Here is a 20,123-nt window from a genome sequence, read left to right on the forward strand (position 1 = left end):
GAGCATAAAAAAAAATCGTACCAATTTTTGAACGGAAGTGTACTTGAATCAAGGTTTCTTAATATTTATATGGTATTATTGTGTCAATTTAATGATTAAACATTATTTAATGGAGATAATGTTATTGAATAAATTGATAGCTATTCACAATGAAAGGAACACCCATATAGTTTAAAACTTGTTTTCAACCTTTTCTAAGGAAAAACTACAAAAACTACGGCTGTTTTTCTGATGCCACAGACATTTGTACCGTCTTTATTACTTGCTACTTTGGTCAACTAGCGCTTTTAAAAGGGAAAAAAGTAAATAGGCTATCGCTGATATATTGTTTTTTAGATAATTTGTCAAAAAAATCCAGCTAAAACTAGCCTAAGCTGGTCAGGCTGGTTTTAGCTGGTCTCCCAGCCTGGTCATAGCTGGTTTTAGAGGGGTTTTGGTTAGCTAGGAGACTGGGAGACCAGCTAAAACCAGCTACTTCCAGCCTAAAGGATTAGTCCAATTTCAAATTAAATTTTCCTGATAATTTACTCATCCAAGATGTTCATGTCTTTCTTTCTTCAGTCGAAAAGAAATGAAGGTTTTTGATGAAAACATTCCAGGATCTTTCTCCTTATAGTGGACTTCAATGGCCTCCAGACGGTTGAAGGACAAAATTCGTTCCGCCGCGTTTGTTCCGTAAGTAGAATAGGGAAAGCTTTTTGAAGAATACGTAAAGCGGAAGCACGTGTAAGACAATCATTTGGGTTTATAAAGCATATACGGTTGTATTTTTTCCGAAAATGACCGATCGTTTCTCTAGATAAGACCCTTATTCCTCATCTGGTATCGTTTAAAGCCCTTTGAAGTTGCACTGAAACTGTAATTTTGACCTTCAACCGTTTGGAGGTCATTGAAGTCCACTATATGGAGAATAATCCTGGAATGTTAATTTCTTTTCGACTGAAGAAAGAAAGACATGAACATCTTGGATGACATGGGATGAGTAAATTATCAGGAAAATTTTATTTGAAACTGGACTAATCCTTTAAACCAGCTAAAACCAGTCAGCCAGTTTAGGCGGGATTTTTCAGCAGGGTTTTGTTTGGTTTTACTTTACATGTTGCACTATATAGGCTATTATAATTTGTTTGTTTTTGCAGATTTAGCGACATTTTGTAATCCCCTTGAAAATAACTGAGGCCCTCCTGTATTTTAAGGTCAAAGTAACCATAGTTACCGCCAAGTTCATTGTTATTATAATCAAACTGTGGAAATTTTGTTATCAGCCACTTCATAAAAATGAAAAAGACTGTTTGAATTAAATCCAATGCTGTTTTTTTAACGGCTCTGCTGCTGTACCCAAGTACGCGACGACGTTTTGTTTCGGGTGCTGGGATTGAACTGACAACATGGAGTTGGTTTCCATTCCGTCGTCAACGGCTCTGGTTGTGAGGGACGCTTCTCTTTCGCGTTCCGTACCAACAGAGGTCGCCCTGCTGTAAGGATGTGTCTTCCTCTTTGTTGTCATCCTCGCTGTTGACCAGTCGCTGAGTGACTGGGTGTCTGAAATGTGGCTTTTGTTTGTGTGGTGATTTGCGTACCATCTCCAAGACGATGCCGGAGCTGAACACTGAGATCCCTCAAGGCCTCGTGTCGGCTCCATTGCTGCTTTTCTGTACGTGATGCTGAAGCGGGAGGCACGGAGGAAGACAGCATCCATGCTGAGCACTCAATAACTGTCCGGCCTGTCAATGAACATGCTATTGAGGTGACTATTTTAAGAGGTATATACCTTTTTCCTTTTTTAAGAACGGATTTAATTTCATGGCTACACGTTTAACCTGCTCGTCTTAATTTAATTAACCTCAGCCAACCCACAGCTCAGAAGATTAGCTTAAGACTGGATCCATCAGTATCTGCGAGCCAAGAATCTTAAGATATTTGATTATTCCATTTTATGTTTATTAATTCATTTATTTTACATTTAAAAAGGTCATTTACATTGCAAATTTCTATTTTATGAACTGACTTTTTAGTACCATAACTGTAGGGATGGGAATTGTAAGAAATTTAACTCTTCTTTTAACAATTCTTCTAATACGTTTGAGGACAACATTTGGAAATAAGAAAAGTCTGTTGCTAAATAGAGCTAATTTTATATTCAAACACAAGATATAGTGGGCAGTGTTGAACACAGGATCAGTTGTAACACTGTAAAGTTCAACAAGTTAGAAAAGAGCTGTGGTGATGTCCTCAATATCATACACTCCCATCAGCTTTTTGAACTCACAGGAGAAGTGACATGTGACTGTGAACAACACTGTAGATTTTATTACCAAAAAACAAACAAAACTTATTTTCATGAAGGAAAGTAACATTTTTTTTTGTCAAGATTATTTTTTTGCCTAGCAATCATTGTATTATAGATACAATTATTTTACTTCCATAACCTAGCGTAGCTGTTGATGTTTTACATTCATGCTGACTTCAAAACCACATGCTAAAACAGTTACCAACGTTATGGCTGTTTGGGGTAGGGATAGATGTAACAGTTCATTAAAAATATTACAACTAACCCCTTATGATGAGTCCAACTAACAAAGTATACCTTTATTATCCATTCTGTTTGTCACAGAGTGGAAATTTGTCTCTGACACTGGTGTCATACATATATGCACAAGTACATCCACATGAGTGCTTATAACAACACAAAGACAGATTTAAACAGAGTTACACTATCCACATCAGCATTCCTAACATATTTCCAAGCATCCCACAATAATATCATCAAGGGATTTATGTGGTAAACATGTTTTCAGCATAGTTCATGTCAAAAATGAAAATAATGTCATTTATTACTCACCCTCATGTCGTTCTACACCGGTAAAATCTTCGTTCATCTTCAGAACACAAATTAAGATATTGTTGATGAAATCCGATGGCTCAGTGAGAACAAAGCCATTCAAACTCTCAAGATCCATAAAGGTACTAAAAACATGTGAAACAGTTCATGTGAGTTCAGTGGTTCTATCTTAATATTATAAAACGACGAGAATACTTTTTGTGCGCCAAAAAACCCCACAATAACTACTTTTCAGCAATATCCATATGGGCCGATTTCAAAACACTGCTTCATGAAGCTTCTGAGCTTTATGAATCTTTTGTTTCAAATTAGTGATTTGGATCTCCTATCAAACGGCTAAACTGCTGAAATCACGTGACTTTGGCGCTCCAGTTCACTGATTCGATTTGTAAAGCTCTGAAGCAGTGTTTTGAAATTGGCCCATCACTATATTGTTGAAAAGTTGTTATTTAGGTTTTTTTGGCGCACAAAAAGTATTCTTGTTGCTTTATAATATTGAGATTGAACCACTGAACTCACATGAACTGTTTCAAATGTGTTTTTAGTACCTTTATGGATCTTGAGAGTTTTAATGGCTTTGCTCTCAATAGAGGCCTCACTGAGCCATCGGATTTCATCAAAAATATCTTAATTTGTGTTCCGAAGATCAACAAAGGTCTTACGGCTGTAGAACGACATGAGGGTGGGTAATAAATGACATTATTTTCATTTTTGGGTGAACTAACCCTTTAAATTTACTTTTTTTAATTAAAAAAATACTATTTTATAAAAAAATTTTATTGTATTTTTTTTATTGAACCTGTTACGAATAAGAATAAAGGCCCGTTCACACCGATGATGATAACTATAACGGTAATGATAAAGATATAGTTATAAGAATTGTTCTAAATATAAAAGAATAGCATAGTCACACCACAACTATAACGATAACAGCTTAGAGGAACAATATTGTTGGAATCACTTTCAGAACGAAAATTGACAGCCATTCAAAATCCATCCTGCTTTAAAGAGCTTGAGCATTTAAAATGACAGACGACAAAACTGCAGGGTGCGCTCAGAATAAAAAGAAACGTTATCGTTCTTGGTGTGAACGGGCCTTAAGAACCCTTTCTCATTTCTCAAACCCTTCATACATATCAATATCCTGATAAAATAACCTAATATTGACATAGTTCAACAGGTTCACATCCGAGGTTTGGACAAAATTAGGATAAAGAGCTGTGGATAAGGTTGCCACAGTTACTTTTGGTCTAGTTTTGACACACCCAGATACAAGCCAGACTTTAGTATTTCTCAACTGTTAATGTGAAATCCACTGATACCCCTTCAGACATACTCGAGTGGTTTTAGCGCTTATTCCACATCAGAATCAAAGGGAAAATACCATTTTTATTTCAGTCACTCAAGCGTTGTGGTGCTTCAAGTAAGTACTTTCATGAATGCATGCATCCAATCTAACATAGTAAAGTGTTTTCTGAATGTGACAGCTCATTTTGTTTGATTAGGTTTACAGAATAAAGATGTCGCCGTTGGTGCTGGCAGTTGGAGTATGCTTAGCTGGGTGGATTGCTCTATATGCTTTGCTGTGCTATACAAATGGGACTTGTGGCTATGAATGGAACTGTCGGCTAGTTACACTATTCCATGGCATCCTTGCAGTCTGTATAACTGCTTACCTTGGATACATAGATGGACCGTGGCCTTTCACCAACCCAGGCAAGATGTACCAAATGTAAATATATGGGTGTGCGACTGTTTAATGTAGCTAAGAGGTGCAATTACAATTGCATAAATAATTCTATGGGATTCATATTTTAAATACAGAATATTCAAAATGAAAATATATACTATGATTAAAAAAACGTATTAAACATTAAATATGAAACTTAAACCATCAATAGTTGCTGGCAAGTCATTCTCTGTGACTGAAATCGCATACTAAGTAGATAATGAATTTGAACTTACTTCACGATCGCTAAAGTCGGCATGTTGCGATGATCTTTTCTTCTCTATCGTGATGCATATCCGAGTGAAACAGCTTCTCGAACAAGAAAAGTAGGGCGGGACTTGATTTTGAATATCAGGAATTGATTGGATGGTTGGCTTGCTATTGGTCGATCTCATGTGAGTGACAGGTTGTCCCGTCCTCACGCCAGTAAACACGTCATCAGAGAAGAGATGTCACTGCAAAAGGGAGGGGAAGTTATTTTGATTAAAAAATAAAAAGTCAGATGTGCACTTTAGAATCTCTGTGGAAGTCATCTGGGTACTTTGCACCTACTGTTTTATGAATAGGGGTGGGAAAAAATATCCATATGATATCGTTATCCTTCTCTGTGCGATGCGAGAATTGATATGCTGGCACCAAATATAGATATTTTAATTAATAAAATAAAGCGCTCTAAATAGATTTCCCTGCTCCCAGCGTCGCTACTTCATGGCTCCTCGAGGTGGCGCTCAACACATGAATGAAGGAAACGTGGACATAAGACATAACTAGCCTAAGACAAAGATGTTTTTAACGGGATGGCATACAACAGTGTGAGTAAAATTACAGATGCCCCGGCCACATTTAAATCCAAAGTCTGGAAAACTTGCACTTAACATTTTCACAGGCATTTTGTTTTCATAGCAATATATTGATTATCGCAGAATTGCTGTTTTGTGATATTATCGGTATCATGAGCCATGTATCGTATTGTGAGGTACCCTGTGATTCCCACCCCAAGTTATGAATACTATGAATTTGGACATTCTATTCTTTTCACGTACTGTTTTTCGACTACACTGTAAACCCAAATAAGTTGGGCTAACTCAAAAAATTTGAGGTAATCAGTTACATCAGTTATCAAGTTTCGAGTTTGTAGTACTGACAGTTAATTTAACTGAACTAATTTGTTCAATTTAAGTTTGTCCTACTCAAACCAATTGAGTATTTTGAGCATTAGGGTTTACAGTGTAGGGAAGTAGGTATATTCACTCTTAATGAGTGAGCCATTGAGTCATTCATTCAACTGATTCGTTCAAACGGCTGATTCATTACAAAACAAAGTTTATGAATGGGTCACTGAATCATTTACTCAACCGATTTGTTCAAAAACACTGATTTAGTAACAAAATAGCTTGCAGCAGTTCTGCTGTGGCTTATTTGACATTATTTACATTGGTGAATTATAACAAAAATAGACAATATTGTGTATAAAATGTAACTCACTTAATATTAACATCTTATTTATTGAATTGTTGAATAAAATCAATATCACATTTGCAATCGTGCTGATATTCTGCTTGGTTTTGTTTGATTGACATACTCAATAATGTCAGCTCACACATTGTTAAAACAACAATTACGATATTATTATAGACAATATATATCGCACACCCCTAATATGCAGGATATATAATTTTTTTTATTAGCATTGCCATATTGCCTTTTTTCATGACAAATTCTCATATTTTCCTATATATCATCTGCAGGTACAAAAAACACCCCTCTGCAGATCACTGCTATGGTGGTCAGTCTGGGCTACTTTATCTTTGACATGGGCTGGTGTGTGTACTTCCGCACCGAAGGCCTGGTGATGCTCGCTCACCACACCATGAGCATCCTGGGTATTATGCTCACACTGTGGCTGGGGGAGTCAGGCATCGAGTCTTGCGCTGTGTTGTTTGGTAGCGAGATCACGAACCCCCTCCTCCAGACACGCTGGTTCTTGAAACACTCCGGCCGCTACGACAGCTTCCTCGGAGACCTGGTGGATGTTCTGTTCGTTCTGCTGTTTGTATTCATGCGCATTTTCGTCGGCGGCAACATGCTGTACTGCGAGCTGACCTCTCCGAGACCCAAGTTCATCATCAAGTGTGGCGGTGTGGCCATGTATGCACTGTCCTGGGTGTTCATGGCTGACATTGCCCGTTTCGCATACCGCAAATCCCATGTCAAATACCAGCACTGGATGAATCGTCACAGGATGGCAGAGGTCAACGGGCAGCACATGAAGAGAGACTGAAAGATCTCTTTGATGCAGCCAGCAGATTTGCCTCTCGTTTCTAACCCTGGAGAGAAGAATGAGAATCAGCTTTACAGCTAATAAAGCTCTGCCGCTAATAGATGTTTACATTTTTTAAAAAAGGATATCAGCCATTAAAGTTCACTTCTGGCTGGTAATAATATAGCCTGCACATGGGAAAATATCCATGCTGTATTAGAGCCTTTAAAAAGTCTTGATTGTTTTTTTTTTTATTATTTGCCATTATGATTAACTCAAAATTCTTACAATCAAATCTAATGTGATATATTTGTACTCATAATAAGGAATTAAGTGTTTAAACTGTTAAGCACTGGAAATATTTGATATTTTTGTAATTAGGAATACTACTTGTGATAAATTTTAATTAGTTATATTTTAATTAGACATGTTTCCCATTAAGCTTTTAGTATGTGAAATATTCAGAAATGATCATGAAACTCTACTAAATGTTTCTGGAAGATTACTGAATGATTTGTGTGTGATTAATGACTTGAATGAAAAAGTAAATCCAGAAGTCTTGTTAATGAAATGTAACTATTTTCAAATTGTGAAGTTGAGTGATGACTTATGGTGAATTGACCACACCAATTGATAAAATCAATAAACATCATCATTATCATTGCCATAAATCAGTTATTAATGTATTTTGGGTGTTATCTCATTCCACGTGTCAGATGTTTGTTGAGGTAGAAATCTTTTTAAGCCAAGTAACCCAAATAACATTTGGTTCATCCAGAAGTGGTGCTGTTTACAAAAAAAATGAAACCTATACTGTTTATAAAACCAAAAAACAGTAGCAATACTTACTCTACATCGAATATAAGTGCAGTTAATATGTATAAAACATACTAAATATGTTCTGTATATACAAAAAAGCATTATCTTGTTAGGTTTAACAGTAGGCTATAGCAAGTCGGGAGGCTTGTACAGCTCAGGTCAGTAATGGAGGAGGGAAAAGGGACTGAAAGATCTATTAGATGCAGCCAGCAGATTGGCCTCTCGTTTCTAACACTGGAGAGAAGAATGTTTTTTTTTGCTTGAGCCTTATATTTACGTGTATTTTAAACAGTGATGGATTTAAAAATCCATATCCTCCTGGGACCCAGGAATAGACTTCTGTCCTCTGTAGTGGACATTATATTTTAGTGATTTTCTCTGATATCATACATGTCACAGTTTTAAAGAGCACATTCACAGCCACAACCTGTAAAGAGCACATTCAGGGCTTTGCAGAGATACCAAATTTTTTAGAGGTTTCACCATGACAACAACAACAACTCCTTGGTCTTTAAATATGACTGAAAATGAAAATTAGCACTCTTACGTTATTTTATTACGTTAAATTATCATTTAAATCGGATTAATTTTCAAATTGTTTGTTATAAATGAACATCTCAGGAAAATGTTATGGGTTTCAAATCAAAATATGACTTTCTGTTACGAAACAGGGCATTGATTTCATACATGACCTCTGTAGAGGACACCAGGACTTAAATCATGTTTATCAGGCATTTTAGGAGACACAACAAGTGAATAGGGAAAGAAATTATATATCAATATTCCTATTAATTATTAGATATTATTATGAAAATTTTGCCAATTATTACTCTCATTATTACACTTCTTTTTTCATTGCATGTTGCTCCAAAAACATTAATATTAGATACAGTGTATAGATGCATTGTATTGAATGTAAAAAACAATGTATGACTATTTTACCCACATATTGCATAAAGTAAAATGGTATATTAAATAATTCATAACATAATTGAGAATCATCTTTATACAAAGTTTGGTTAAAAACAATCATGAAGCCTAAAAATTGATTGGTGATTTAAAAAAAAAAAAAAAATATATATATATATATATATATATATATATATATATATATATATATATATATATATATATATACTGCCGTTCAAAAGTTTGGGGTCAGTAAGATTTTTTAATGTTTTAAAAGAAGTATCTTCTGCTCACCAAGCCTACATTTATTTGATTAAAAATACAAACAAAAACAGTAATATTGTGAAATATTATTCCAATTTAAAACAGCTGTTTTCTATGTCAATATACAGTAAAGTGTAATTTATTTCTGTGATCAAAGCTGAATTTTCAGCATCATTACTCCAGTCTTCAGTGTCACATGATCCTTCAGAAATCAATCTAATATGATGAATTGATGCTCAAGAAACATTTATGATTATTATCAATGTTGAAACAGTCATTTACATTTTTATTTCATGATGCTATGATGAATAGAAAGTTCAAAAGAACAGCATTTGTCTGAAATCTAAATCTTTTGTAACATTAAACACTACTGTTCAAAAGTTTGGGGTCAGTAAGAATTTTAATTTTATTTTTGGGGGATAGAAATAAAATTAATCAATACTTTTATTCATCAAGGATGAGTTAAACTGATCAAAAGTTACAGTATAAGACAATTATAATGCTAGAAAATATTCTATTTTAAATAAAAGCTGTTCTTTTTAACTTTCTATTCATCGAAGAATTTTGAAAAAAAAATGTACACAACTGTTTTCAACACTGATAATAATAATGAATGTTTCTTGAGCATCAAATCATCATATTAGAATGATTTCTGAAGGATCATGTGACACTGAAGACTGGAGTAATGATGCTGAAAATTCAGCTTTGATCACAGAAATAAATTACACTTTACTGTATATTGACATAGAAAACAGCTGTTTTAAATTGGAATAATATTTCACAATATTACTGTTTTTGTTTGTATTTTTAATCAAATAAATGTAGCCTTGGTGAGCAGAAGATACTTCTTTTAAAACATTAAAAAATCTTACTGACCCCAAACTTTTGAACGGTAGTGTATATATATATATATATATATATATATATATATATATATATATATATATATATATATATATATATATATATATATATGTGTGTAATTTCATGTAATTTTATTTTTTAAACAACATTAGTCCTGGTGTCCACTACAGAGGACATAGCATAACATATGAATAAAATATAATTTTTCAAAAATGTTATTTTTCATTTGTTTCTTATGCTCTAAACAATATAATGACGTGAAAAAATACTAAATTCAAAAACTTATATAGCCATATATAAGCCATATATAGGATATAGCCATTGACTTTTCCACTTATAATGCTTTATAAACACAAATGATTGTCTTGCACGAGTTAAGGTTTTTGATGAAAACATTTTAGGAGATGTGAATAGGGAAAGAAATTATATATCAATATTCCTATGAATTATTATATATTATATATTATTATGAGGTCCAACTCGTTAACGCGTTGCAGTTTTGCGAACGTCCACTATGAGGCAAACTAACATAATAGTTGAAAAATTTCGCACTATTGGGCTTGAAGTTAATTTAATTTAATACCAGTGACTGGCTCACATTTTTCAACTAAATAATATCTTTTAGCCAGCTGTAAATCTTAAAATTCAAGACTTTTACTAAAAAAAAACATAATATCACTGAAAAATGGACGAAAAGTGAACGCCTTGTCCAAATACTGTTTCATTCAAAATATGTATGTTTTAGCGTCTTTATGAACAAAATACTAAAGCGTCTACACTCAAAGCCATCTAAGAAACTGCATTAAGAAGTAATTTATTTGTCACCGACTCTATTTTTTAAATGTCCTAATAATGTATTCTCCCTTGGGCGCGTTTCCACAGTTTAAGTGAACCTTCGGCTTCTCGAAGAAGCAACTTTGAATCACCATCATCACCCAAACACTGACTGTTTGTCAGATTCCAGTGAGCGTGTCTACTTGTACAACATTTTTGTGTCCGTCCCGAATCAGCTCAGCAGAGAGAGCGCGTGTGAGCTCGGTTGAATAGGAAATGCTGTCCATGAAGGCGGCTCACTAGGTTTTGAGACGCAGCCCCGCGGGAGACACGGCAGCAGTCCGGCACATCTAAACTTTCCCCAGTTTGATGGACCCGAACCTACAACCTCTAAACTGATTTTAACGTGGACCGTCGCTTTCATACGAGCTCGGTTTCATTTCTAAAAGCATTCGGGCAGACCTATGCGAACTTTTTCGAGTGGTTTTGTTTATTTTGATGCTGGAGTGACTTCGTCGCCGCTCCATGGAAACTCTCCGCGGGGTGACACGTGTATGAGCGCGTGCATTTTCCCCTGTCTGGACGATTGTGGGATTGGTGTGGATGCACCCGGCTGTTTATTACTGTTGTCGGGAAAATAGAGCGTCTCAATTTTGGAGTAGACGTTATTAGGCTGCTGTTAGCTTTAGCATAGCAAAGGCCTTGTCTGCAGTCTCGGTTGCGGTGGGTAACGTTATCAAACTGCTGCTGCTGCTGCTGCTGTGTTGGCTGTGGACAGACACACAGATTCAGCATTGGGAAACTCAAAAGTGTTTTAATGCCAAAGGAGTGCAACTTCGAGCGGTAGGAAGTGTTTTGACTTCACCTGGGAGCTGCTGCGGAATACGAAGGTAAATTTCCAGCTGCACAATAACAAAAAAATCACCAATTTCGAGAGTTATTTTGGTTAAATTACTACAAGCCTTCTGACTTGCTATAGCTTACTGTTAAACCTAACAAGAAAACAATTTTGTATATACAGAACATATTTAGTATGTTTTATACATACTTTAGATGTAGAGTTAGTATTGTTATTGTTTTTATAAACAGTAACGTTAGGTTTATTTGTATACAGCACCACTTCTGGATGAACCAAATGTTATTTGGATTACTTCAGGATGCTTGGCTTAAAAAACATAGTGATGTTGGAAAATATCATGCATAAGAGCTTTATCTGCTTTATTTATTTATTTATTTTTATTTAACATCAAATGCTTTTATTTGTCTAATATATAATGTCATCAGCTTATGCACTTTTGGGTGTGTTTTGAATGTATGATTGTCTGGAATATTTGGATTTAATTGCGGTTTTGATGAACTGTATGGAGTCATTTATAATACATTTTCTGTTTTTTTTTCTTTCTTAGAGAACCTCTCCGGGTCAACACAACTGAATACGGATGCAACAGCCTCATGCAACATCAGAAACCGATGCTTCTCCTGATGCATCTGAAAATGACTATAGGATATAAAAGGAATAACAGCTAAAAACAAAAGCCCAATGAGCGACACACGGTCCACAGTCACTGACAGGTATGTATGAGTTATGTTCGTGTTATGTGGACAAACTTGCTTTTGGTCTGATCCTACCATATACTTAAGCAGACACCTTTTATGTTTTTATGAAATCTCTGAATAATGAACTGTGTTGGTCAGCATTGAGCTTTTATTGGGTCTAGTCTTGTTTTTATTTGTGTTCGATGTAGGTTTACGGTCATCAAGTCCATTTCTTGACCAGTTTTTTGCAAGCTAATGAATGTATGAGAATTTGGAAGCAAATGTTACTTAGGTTTTCAGATGTGTAGTGTAAATACATTCACAGACGTGTTGCATCTGCCATGTTGACATTGTTTTTTGACCCCATTCGTCTTTTGACCTATCAGCACAGCAGTGAATATTCAAGTTAAAAAGTACAATTACACCATGATGCACAGCTTTCATAGTACTTACAGCACTTGGAAAAGAGATCCATTTACTGTAGCTTACAGTTCTCTGAGTGTCAGCTCTTTTGACATTGACAGTTCCTGTGGCATTATGGGAAAGTTTCCACTGGTTGAAGACTTTTGTATCTCAGCAGATACAATAGATCTGTGTTTTTCTCCTACTCTTTTTCTGAATACCTAATATTCAGACATATTACTCATTTGAGGTACTGCTGTTTGGATACTGTATAGTAGGAAACTCCACATACTATTATCTGTGTTATTTTAGTATATATATATATATATATATATATATATATATATATATATATATATATATATGCTTTTTATAGGTATTTCTTAAAGGGTTAATTCATCCAAAAATGAAAATTATGTCATTAATGACTCACCCTCATGTCGTTCCAAACCCGTAAGACCTCCGTTCATCTTCGGAACACAGTTTAAGATATTTTAGATTTAGTCCCAGAGCTTTCTGTCCATCCATTGAAAATGTATGTACGGTATACTGTTCATGTCCAGAAAGGTAATAAAAACATCATCAAAGTAGTCCATGTGACATCAGTGGGTTAGTTAGAATTTGTTGAAGCATCGAAAATACATTTTGGTCCAAAAATAATAAAAACTACGACTTTATTCAGCATTGTATTCTCTTCCGGAATCCTTTCCATTGAATTGATTCCATTGAATTGAATCAATTCAATGGAAAACAATTCCAATTCAATTCAATCGCCAAAAACAACCACGACGATGGAAAAGTGCATTACCAACGGCGAAAGATGAAAGGATTCAATGGAATCAGTTCAATGGAATCAATTCAATGGAAAGGATTCCGGAAGAGAATACAATGCTGAATAAAGTCATAGTTTTTGTTATTTTTGGACCAAAATGTATTTTCGATGCTTCAAAAAATTATAACTAACCCACCGATATCACATGGACTACTTTGATGGTGTTTTTATTACCTTTCTGGACATGGACAGTCTACTGTACATACATTTTCAATGGATGGACAGAAAGCTCTTGGACTAAATCTAAAATATCTTAAACTGTGTTCCGAAGATGAACGGAGGTCTTACTGGTTTAGAACGACATGAGGGTGAGTCATTAATGACATAATTTTCGGGTGAACTAACCCTTTAAGATTTTGAATTACCTTTTTGTTTTTGTATTTTCAGTTTTCATTCTAATTTCAGTTTAAGTTATAGTAATTGTTTATTTAATTTGGTTTTTGTAATTTAGTACTTATTTCATTTAGTTGCAAAGGCAACATTTATAATGTTCATTTAGGCTAATTTTTTAAAGTTTGAGTTTTTCAACTAATATTAGCCTAGTATTATATAGTAATATTAACCTAATATTATATTGTACAGTTAACAATAATGACACTGACCTGAACTGCTTTTTTGTGCGTGTCATTTTTCTGTACAAAACCATCAGACATCAGATATTGGATTACATTTTTTTTAGTACTACCATTTTTTGTTGATTGTTCTGTCATGGTTTGCTTCAAATGCTTGTTGAGCTATGCTGCCATTTTGAATTGTCCATCAACCAATAACATGCTTATGTTTGGTTTTGTTTGGTATAATCCTGTCATATTGTTGTTGCTCACAGCTTATTTTGCAATTCTTATCTCAAATTCAAATGGTCTCTTATCTCATTTTAGAGGCCAAATGGCCACTCAACAATAAGCCTAAAACATTTTCAGTTAGTGGCAGGGTCGATAATTTAATATAGACGAGTTTTAGGAGAAAACCATTGTAACATTGCATTGTATTTCCTTCGATCATTTCATTATCGCAAAACTCACGACTGGTTCACAGCATTAGTTATTACTTAATCCTTTTTAGACCATAACACCAATCAAGTGAGAAGACTTGTCTAACTTCATCATACTGTCATTTGCTATTGATTATATTCAGACTTTTAATAACAAATGAGTAGTGGAAACCAAGCCATGGGAAAGTTCAATACATGTATCAATAACCTCTCTTTGTTCAGTTCTCGCATACTATTCGCTCATGATGGTTTAAAAAATGTCAGTCAGAGAATGTTTTCTAATGGTAAACTAGGCCATTCGAGCAGCTCTCACAGGTCTTTGCCACTGACGTCACTGTGGAACAGCAGACTGGTTGTCTGTCTGGTCATCTCCATGATGACAGATGTGCTTTCATTGTTGCAGGGATTGAAACACGAGCAATAGACGGTAACTCTGAGGGAGAGGCTCGCTTGTATGGTTTTGTTGATACCTTTCCATCGGGTAGAGTACAAATATCAGGATTGAAGATGATTGGTTTTCCTCTCATCTGTTGTCACTGCAGGTTATTCATTGTACAGCACAATATTGTATGTGGCTAATAGAACATTTGGGAGTAGACGAGACGTCACAGTTAGGTCACTGCAGCTGTGCGAGCATTGTGGTGGCAGAAAAACAGTGGTAACAAGTGGAGGAAAACAGGCGAGATCCACGGAATAAGAGGAAAAATGTCATCTTGTGTCTTTGGATGTCAGAATCAGAATGTAAAAAAAAAAATCTTCATCGTTGAAGATGCCCTTTGAAGCTTAAGGTTGCAAGCCATTAAAACGAACAGGCTGGACTGATGAAACCTGCAACGATTACCCTACTATTAAAGCATAAATTTGATGTAAACAATAGAATTATGTAATATTCACATATGCAGTTCATAGGGGACTTAATGTATTAGCCCTACAGTTACAGAGTGAAATATTATTCAAACCTATAACACTTTTTTTTTCTCACAATTCTGACTTTAAAACTCGCAGTTGTGAGTTTATATCACAATTCTGAGGAAAAATGTCAGAATATCGAGTTTACATCTGACTTTTTCTTATCAGAATTGTGATATAAACTAGGGCTGTTAAACGATTAATCGCGATTAATCGCATACAAAATAAAAGTTTGAGTTTGCCTAATATATGTGGTTGTACTGTGTGTAATTATTATGTATATATAAATACAAACACATTCATGTATATATTTGAGAAATATTTACAAGTATATGTATTTATTTATATTTTTATATAATTTATATTATATATAAATAAAAATATTTTGTACATAAATAACATATTTCTCTTAAATATATACATTAATTACACAGTACACCCACATATATTATGCAAACTCAAACTTTTATTTTGTATACGATTAATCGCGATTAATCGTTTGACAGCCCTAATATAAACTCAAAAATTACCTTTTTTATATACTTTAATTCCGTGGCTGCAGAATTGTCACTTTCTGCTACCCGGTAGGCTCCGTCCACAAAACATGTCATTGCTGTTTGCAGACACCCAAATGGTCTATGCATCTTTTGTTGCCATCAACCTTGTGCTGTTTTGTTTTAATCCTGAGGTTATGCCAGTACAATATCATTTGTTGTTTCTTTGAATCTTGACATCATTCGCTTTCACCTATACACTGGCACTGCAGAATGACATGTAAGCCATAACAGGATATCCTGTAAGCAGATTGGTTAACAGCTTTTCAAGCCTGTAAGCAGATTGTTTTACCTAGACATTGTCTTGTATAGCATATAGCATTGAGAGTTTATTGTAAATCACTATGTCATAGTAAAGCTTTATAGCACATTGAAGGTAGGTGCCCTCAAGTTTGTTTAATGTAAAAAAAAAAAAAAAAAAATCAACCATATTAGCATTCATTAATTTGCAATATCATTCTTTACAACATTTCATACCAGGTAAAAAAAAAAAAATCATATTTAATATATCATTATAGATGGCAATGGTAATGTATATTATTGTATCATAAGTTAAAATTTTTTAGAGGAAAAACAAAAAAGTAAATATATATTGAATGAAACACTGCTGACACTTGCGTGACAGAATTAATTTTGTGTTCCTCTTTTTCACATTGAAACGTGTTTCCTGTTCATCTGTGATAAGCAGAAAGCAGCTTAATATCCAAGTTGCTTAAAATAGCTGTGCTGCTGAGCTGTGATGCATTGAAAATGATATTTTTACACTCTAATATTTGAAACTTTACCATCATTAATACATTCTGAAATGAAATGCGTTTTATGTTCGTTAGGACTGTTGCTCTGGTAATAATGTAATCTTAGTTGACATCAGTTACCCTTGATACAGTAATATTTGCCATGACGAGCAACTTTTTTGGTATCTAAAGCACATTTTAAATTAGTGTTACTGTAATGTGTAATAAATCTCGTTCTCATTACTGTAATTCATAGTTTTTCCTGCACCACTGTTCAGGAGTGATGCTGCACTATTGGTTAATCTGCAGTATCGTGGCCAAGGGTATTTATAGTCTATATATTTTTGCTCAAAGTTGTGAATTTGTGATTTTTGCATGGAGAGAAAGAAAGACTTTTGCAAATTATAATTTCATCTTTGGACAATAAACAATCAGCCCAGTTTTCAGTTGTATTGTGCTGGCTTCATGCAACGTTAATCATACAACAGAACATGCTGTCCAGTTCCCTAATGAACCGCTCGATTGGGCTGGTTCTTTTTAATGAACAAGAGGAACCAATCAGACTAATTGAACACAGGCCTTGTCAGTCTGAATCAACTAAATTGGTCACTGGGGTTGTCACTATGCCAAAAGTTCAGTAGTTTGTAGTACCAGTACCAGTAAAATCTCATGGTTCTTTGTACCAATTTCGGTACCATAGCAAAAACCTTTGGAACTATTTAATTTAAAACATTAAGTTAAATGAGTTTATTATTTATGATGATAATTATTAGTAAATGATACATTTAAACAGAATGTCACACGTTTATAAGTACAAACATTGTTATCGTCCTTCGGATAAGACGTTAAACTGAGGTTCTGACTCTCTGTGGTCTTTAAAAATCCCAGGATGTCTTTCAAAAAGAGTAGGGGTGCCCAATGGCCTCTGTCCATCATGGCCTCCTAATCAAACCCATATACTAATTGGCTTCATCACTCCGTTTCCTCTCCGCCAATAAGCTGGTGTGTGTGGGGGGGTTCTGGCGCAATATGGCAGCCGTCACATCATCCAGGTGGATGCTGCACATTGGTGGTGGTTGAGGAGATTCCCCCTTCCTTATGTAAAGCGCTTTGAGTACCCAGAAAAGTGCTATATAAATGTAACAAATGATTATTAAGTGAAAAATGAATGAAACGAAGGACAAAGAAATATACCTGTGCAAAATAACATAAAACAATTGGCAGGTCTATTAGTTTGCATTTACACTCATCATCTAAGGCACATCTATTTTGACTATCAATCATTTAGGCTACGTTCAGCACCTGCTCACTGAGATCTACACTTCTGTGAAAACTCCCACTATAATCAAAAAAGCTGTCTACACTCCACAATGAATCTCTTATTTACATCATGTTTAAACATTGTCGGTAATAATGAAAGGATTCGCTAGCGTGCAGATCTCTAAAGCGCGTGGTGAATGAAACCTCCGTTCTGAGCGGTGTTGAGTGGATTCTGAATAACTTGAACACCTCCGATTGGCCATTGCATTCACACGCTCAACACGTCTATGATTGGCTACAATGATCAAAACGCGTTGTAAATAGAAACCTTTGACACTCTTCACAGAGTGCTTACACAGATACACAGAGGAGCTTTTGAAAGCAACCTTTGACCACCCTATTGGTCACACTTCCTGGTTTTTCTGACTGTCTGGCACAATTGAAATCAAACACAGATATATTTATTTATTTATACTTTTATTGTAAATTAATCTGACATTGCAGAGCTCCCTTAAATCTCAGATTTTCAGTCCATTATTTCTAAGCATAGAACCGGTTGGCCCACTCTAGGTTTAGATCATAGTGTCAACACGAGGGTTGTGTTCTCCTGACACACGCCCAGTTCTTTCTGCTTTCTGCAAGACTTTGATTCACTTTTAGGTTTTATGAAGCCGTTTGCTGATGTTTTGAGCGTGATATTGTTCTGTGCTCATCCTTGTGGCCTGAGCGGCTGACAGACGCTCTCACTGGAGTGTAAATGAAGAGCGGAGTGGGCCGGCCTCGCACCCTGCTGCCACTTTGGCATGCACACAACAGCTACTCCTCCTCCTCTCCGGTGCTCTTTCTGCACCAGATCTGTCTCAGTAAAGATCAGCAGCCCCTGCGGAGTCACAACAATGTCTGACACCCCCGTTCTACCCCCCTTCCACTCTGTTCTCCCCTGCCCCCTCCAGCTCCAGACAAATGGGCCTTTCACTGCAGCACCGGGCCACACCTATACTCACCTTTACCTTGGGTGAAGCAGCTGAAAGTCTCAGAAACACACCCAGTTACTCCGTTGTCAGACGTAAATATGAGCACGTAAGCTTAGCAGCAGGTGAGTCATCCGTTTTGTCAAAGCACTCATTGTGATTTTGGCTGTGCTGCCTCGTGTCTTGCGCCTTCCTGAGCGGAAATAGGGAAATTGGTTTCTTTTAGTCTTGATGGATTGCATGGAAATCCTGAAGTTTGCAGATTGACAGATTTTTGAGTATTTGAAGTTGGATTTGGACAAGTATACCAGTTTTGCCCAATGGAAACTCATTTAAAAATGCACAAAATCATAGTTGGGAGGAAGGCTAGTCTGTGCGGGGCAGATATTCTGGTTTCTCTGGCAGAAAATCTCAGTTGACAGTTGTGAAGCCCAGACCGCACTGTGAAATCAACTGAAAGTCTATGAATAGAAGTAACTCAGAAATCACAGTCTCACTGCATGAAGATAGCCATGAATGCACATTTTGTTACACAAAACGAGTCCCTTTGAGAGTAACGTATATTGCGTCAACTGGCAAGAAATGCATTTCACATGGCCATTAATGTAATTGCTAATAAGTATAGGCAAGTTATCTCTAAGGTTCAGGTATGGTGTTTTCTTAATTTGTTTTCAACACCCAATTACAGTCAACACCCTTGAAATTTAAGTCAGGTGTTTTTCAGCTTAAACCCACGTTTGGTTGTTGTTGTCATCAGTTAATGATCATATGGCAGTCGCATGATTACAGGAACGGCCTGATGATGGGTCTTGTTTTGAATTTGCTGTTAGCATATAACTTAGCATAACTGCTTTGACAGTGAAATCATGTGCTGCAAATGCTTTGCATCCCACAAGGCTCAAATGTCATGAAAGAAAGCAAATATTTTGTCACTTTGGGCAGATATTTTGAGTGTTGGCATGTAATTATTGGGCGGACACATGGAAATGGATGTGTGGTGCTATTGTGGCAACTTTTGCTTACTTTTTTTGTTGTAGACTCAGAAAGTACTTTGGGCAGTAAGAATAAAATCAGGTGCACATTGCCTCTCATTCTGGCCAAGAGCTGCCAGGGGATTTGAATTTGGGGTCTAGAGAATGGAGGATCTTTAGAAAACTATAGAAGTTTTAGGACTATCAAAGTTAACATAGTAACTTGACATATTTGTTAAACATGGTTAGATTAATCATTTTTAACAGTAAAAACAAGTGTGCATATAGTTTTATGAGAAACAAAAATCTATTTTAATTCATCAAGACTCTTCATCTTATATTTTCAAGAATAGTTTATATTTGTTTTGTGTATGTTTCTACAGAGCTATTCCATGCAGTCACCACCTTGGGTTTGTAAGCAATATTGGCTGTAACATTTTTGGGATTGTTGTGAAAAGTGCTGTACAAAGACATCTGAATTTAATCAAAAATGTTTCTTTTG

The 20,123-nt window shown here is 35.5% G+C and overlaps 2 protein-coding genes across 5 annotated transcripts in view; both read left to right on the forward strand.

Moving 5' to 3' along the window:
- Positions 1-1,158: 1,158 nt before the first annotated feature.
- Positions 1,159-7,502, forward strand: tlcd5a (TLC domain containing 5a). 2 transcript variants are annotated; one of them, XM_048161786.1, is made up of 3 exons: positions 1,159-1,747; positions 4,348-4,558; positions 6,320-7,502. In XM_048161786.1, the coding sequence occupies exons 2-3, from the start codon at positions 4,363-4,365 to the stop codon at positions 6,850-6,852; spliced, it is 729 nt and encodes a 242-aa protein (XP_048017743.1). In that variant the 5' UTR covers positions 1,159-1,747; positions 4,348-4,362; the 3' UTR covers positions 6,853-7,502. The 2 variants fall into 2 exon arrangements, with proteins under 2 accessions (XP_048017743.1, XP_048017742.1); XM_048161785.1 differs by having other exon boundaries at positions 1,162-1,763.
- Positions 7,503-10,610: 3,108 nt separating this feature from the next.
- arhgef12a (Rho guanine nucleotide exchange factor (GEF) 12a) overlaps positions 10,611-20,123 on the forward strand; it is a 59,017-nt gene continuing 49,504 nt past the window's right edge. The window contains exons 1-2 of one of the 3 annotated variants that reach the window (XM_048160080.1): positions 10,611-11,351; positions 11,868-12,033. In XM_048160080.1, coding sequence (XP_048016037.1) covers positions 12,002-12,033 — 32 coding nt within the window. In that variant the 5' untranslated portion in view covers positions 10,611-11,351; positions 11,868-12,001. The remainder of the gene's footprint in view (positions 11,352-11,867; positions 12,034-20,123) is intronic. The other 2 variants (XM_048160079.1, XM_048160081.1) reach the window with 2 other exon arrangements.

This window comes from Megalobrama amblycephala, linkage group LG16 (assembly GCF_018812025.1).
Source record: "Megalobrama amblycephala isolate DHTTF-2021 linkage group LG16, ASM1881202v1, whole genome shotgun sequence".
Taxonomy (NCBI): Eukaryota; Metazoa; Chordata; class Actinopteri; order Cypriniformes; family Xenocyprididae; genus Megalobrama; species Megalobrama amblycephala.

What these genes read in the sequence shown, in the direction of transcription:
- tlcd5a (XM_048161786.1), top strand. Translation starts at nt 4,363, where the DNA reads ATGTCGCCGTTGGTGCTGGCAGTTGGAGTATGCTTAGCTGGGTGGATT. An exon ending in GTGGCCTTTCACCAACCCAG is followed by an intron (nt 4,559 to 6,319) that starts GCAAGATGTACC and finishes TATCATCTGCAG; the next exon opens with GTACAAAAAACACCCCTCTG.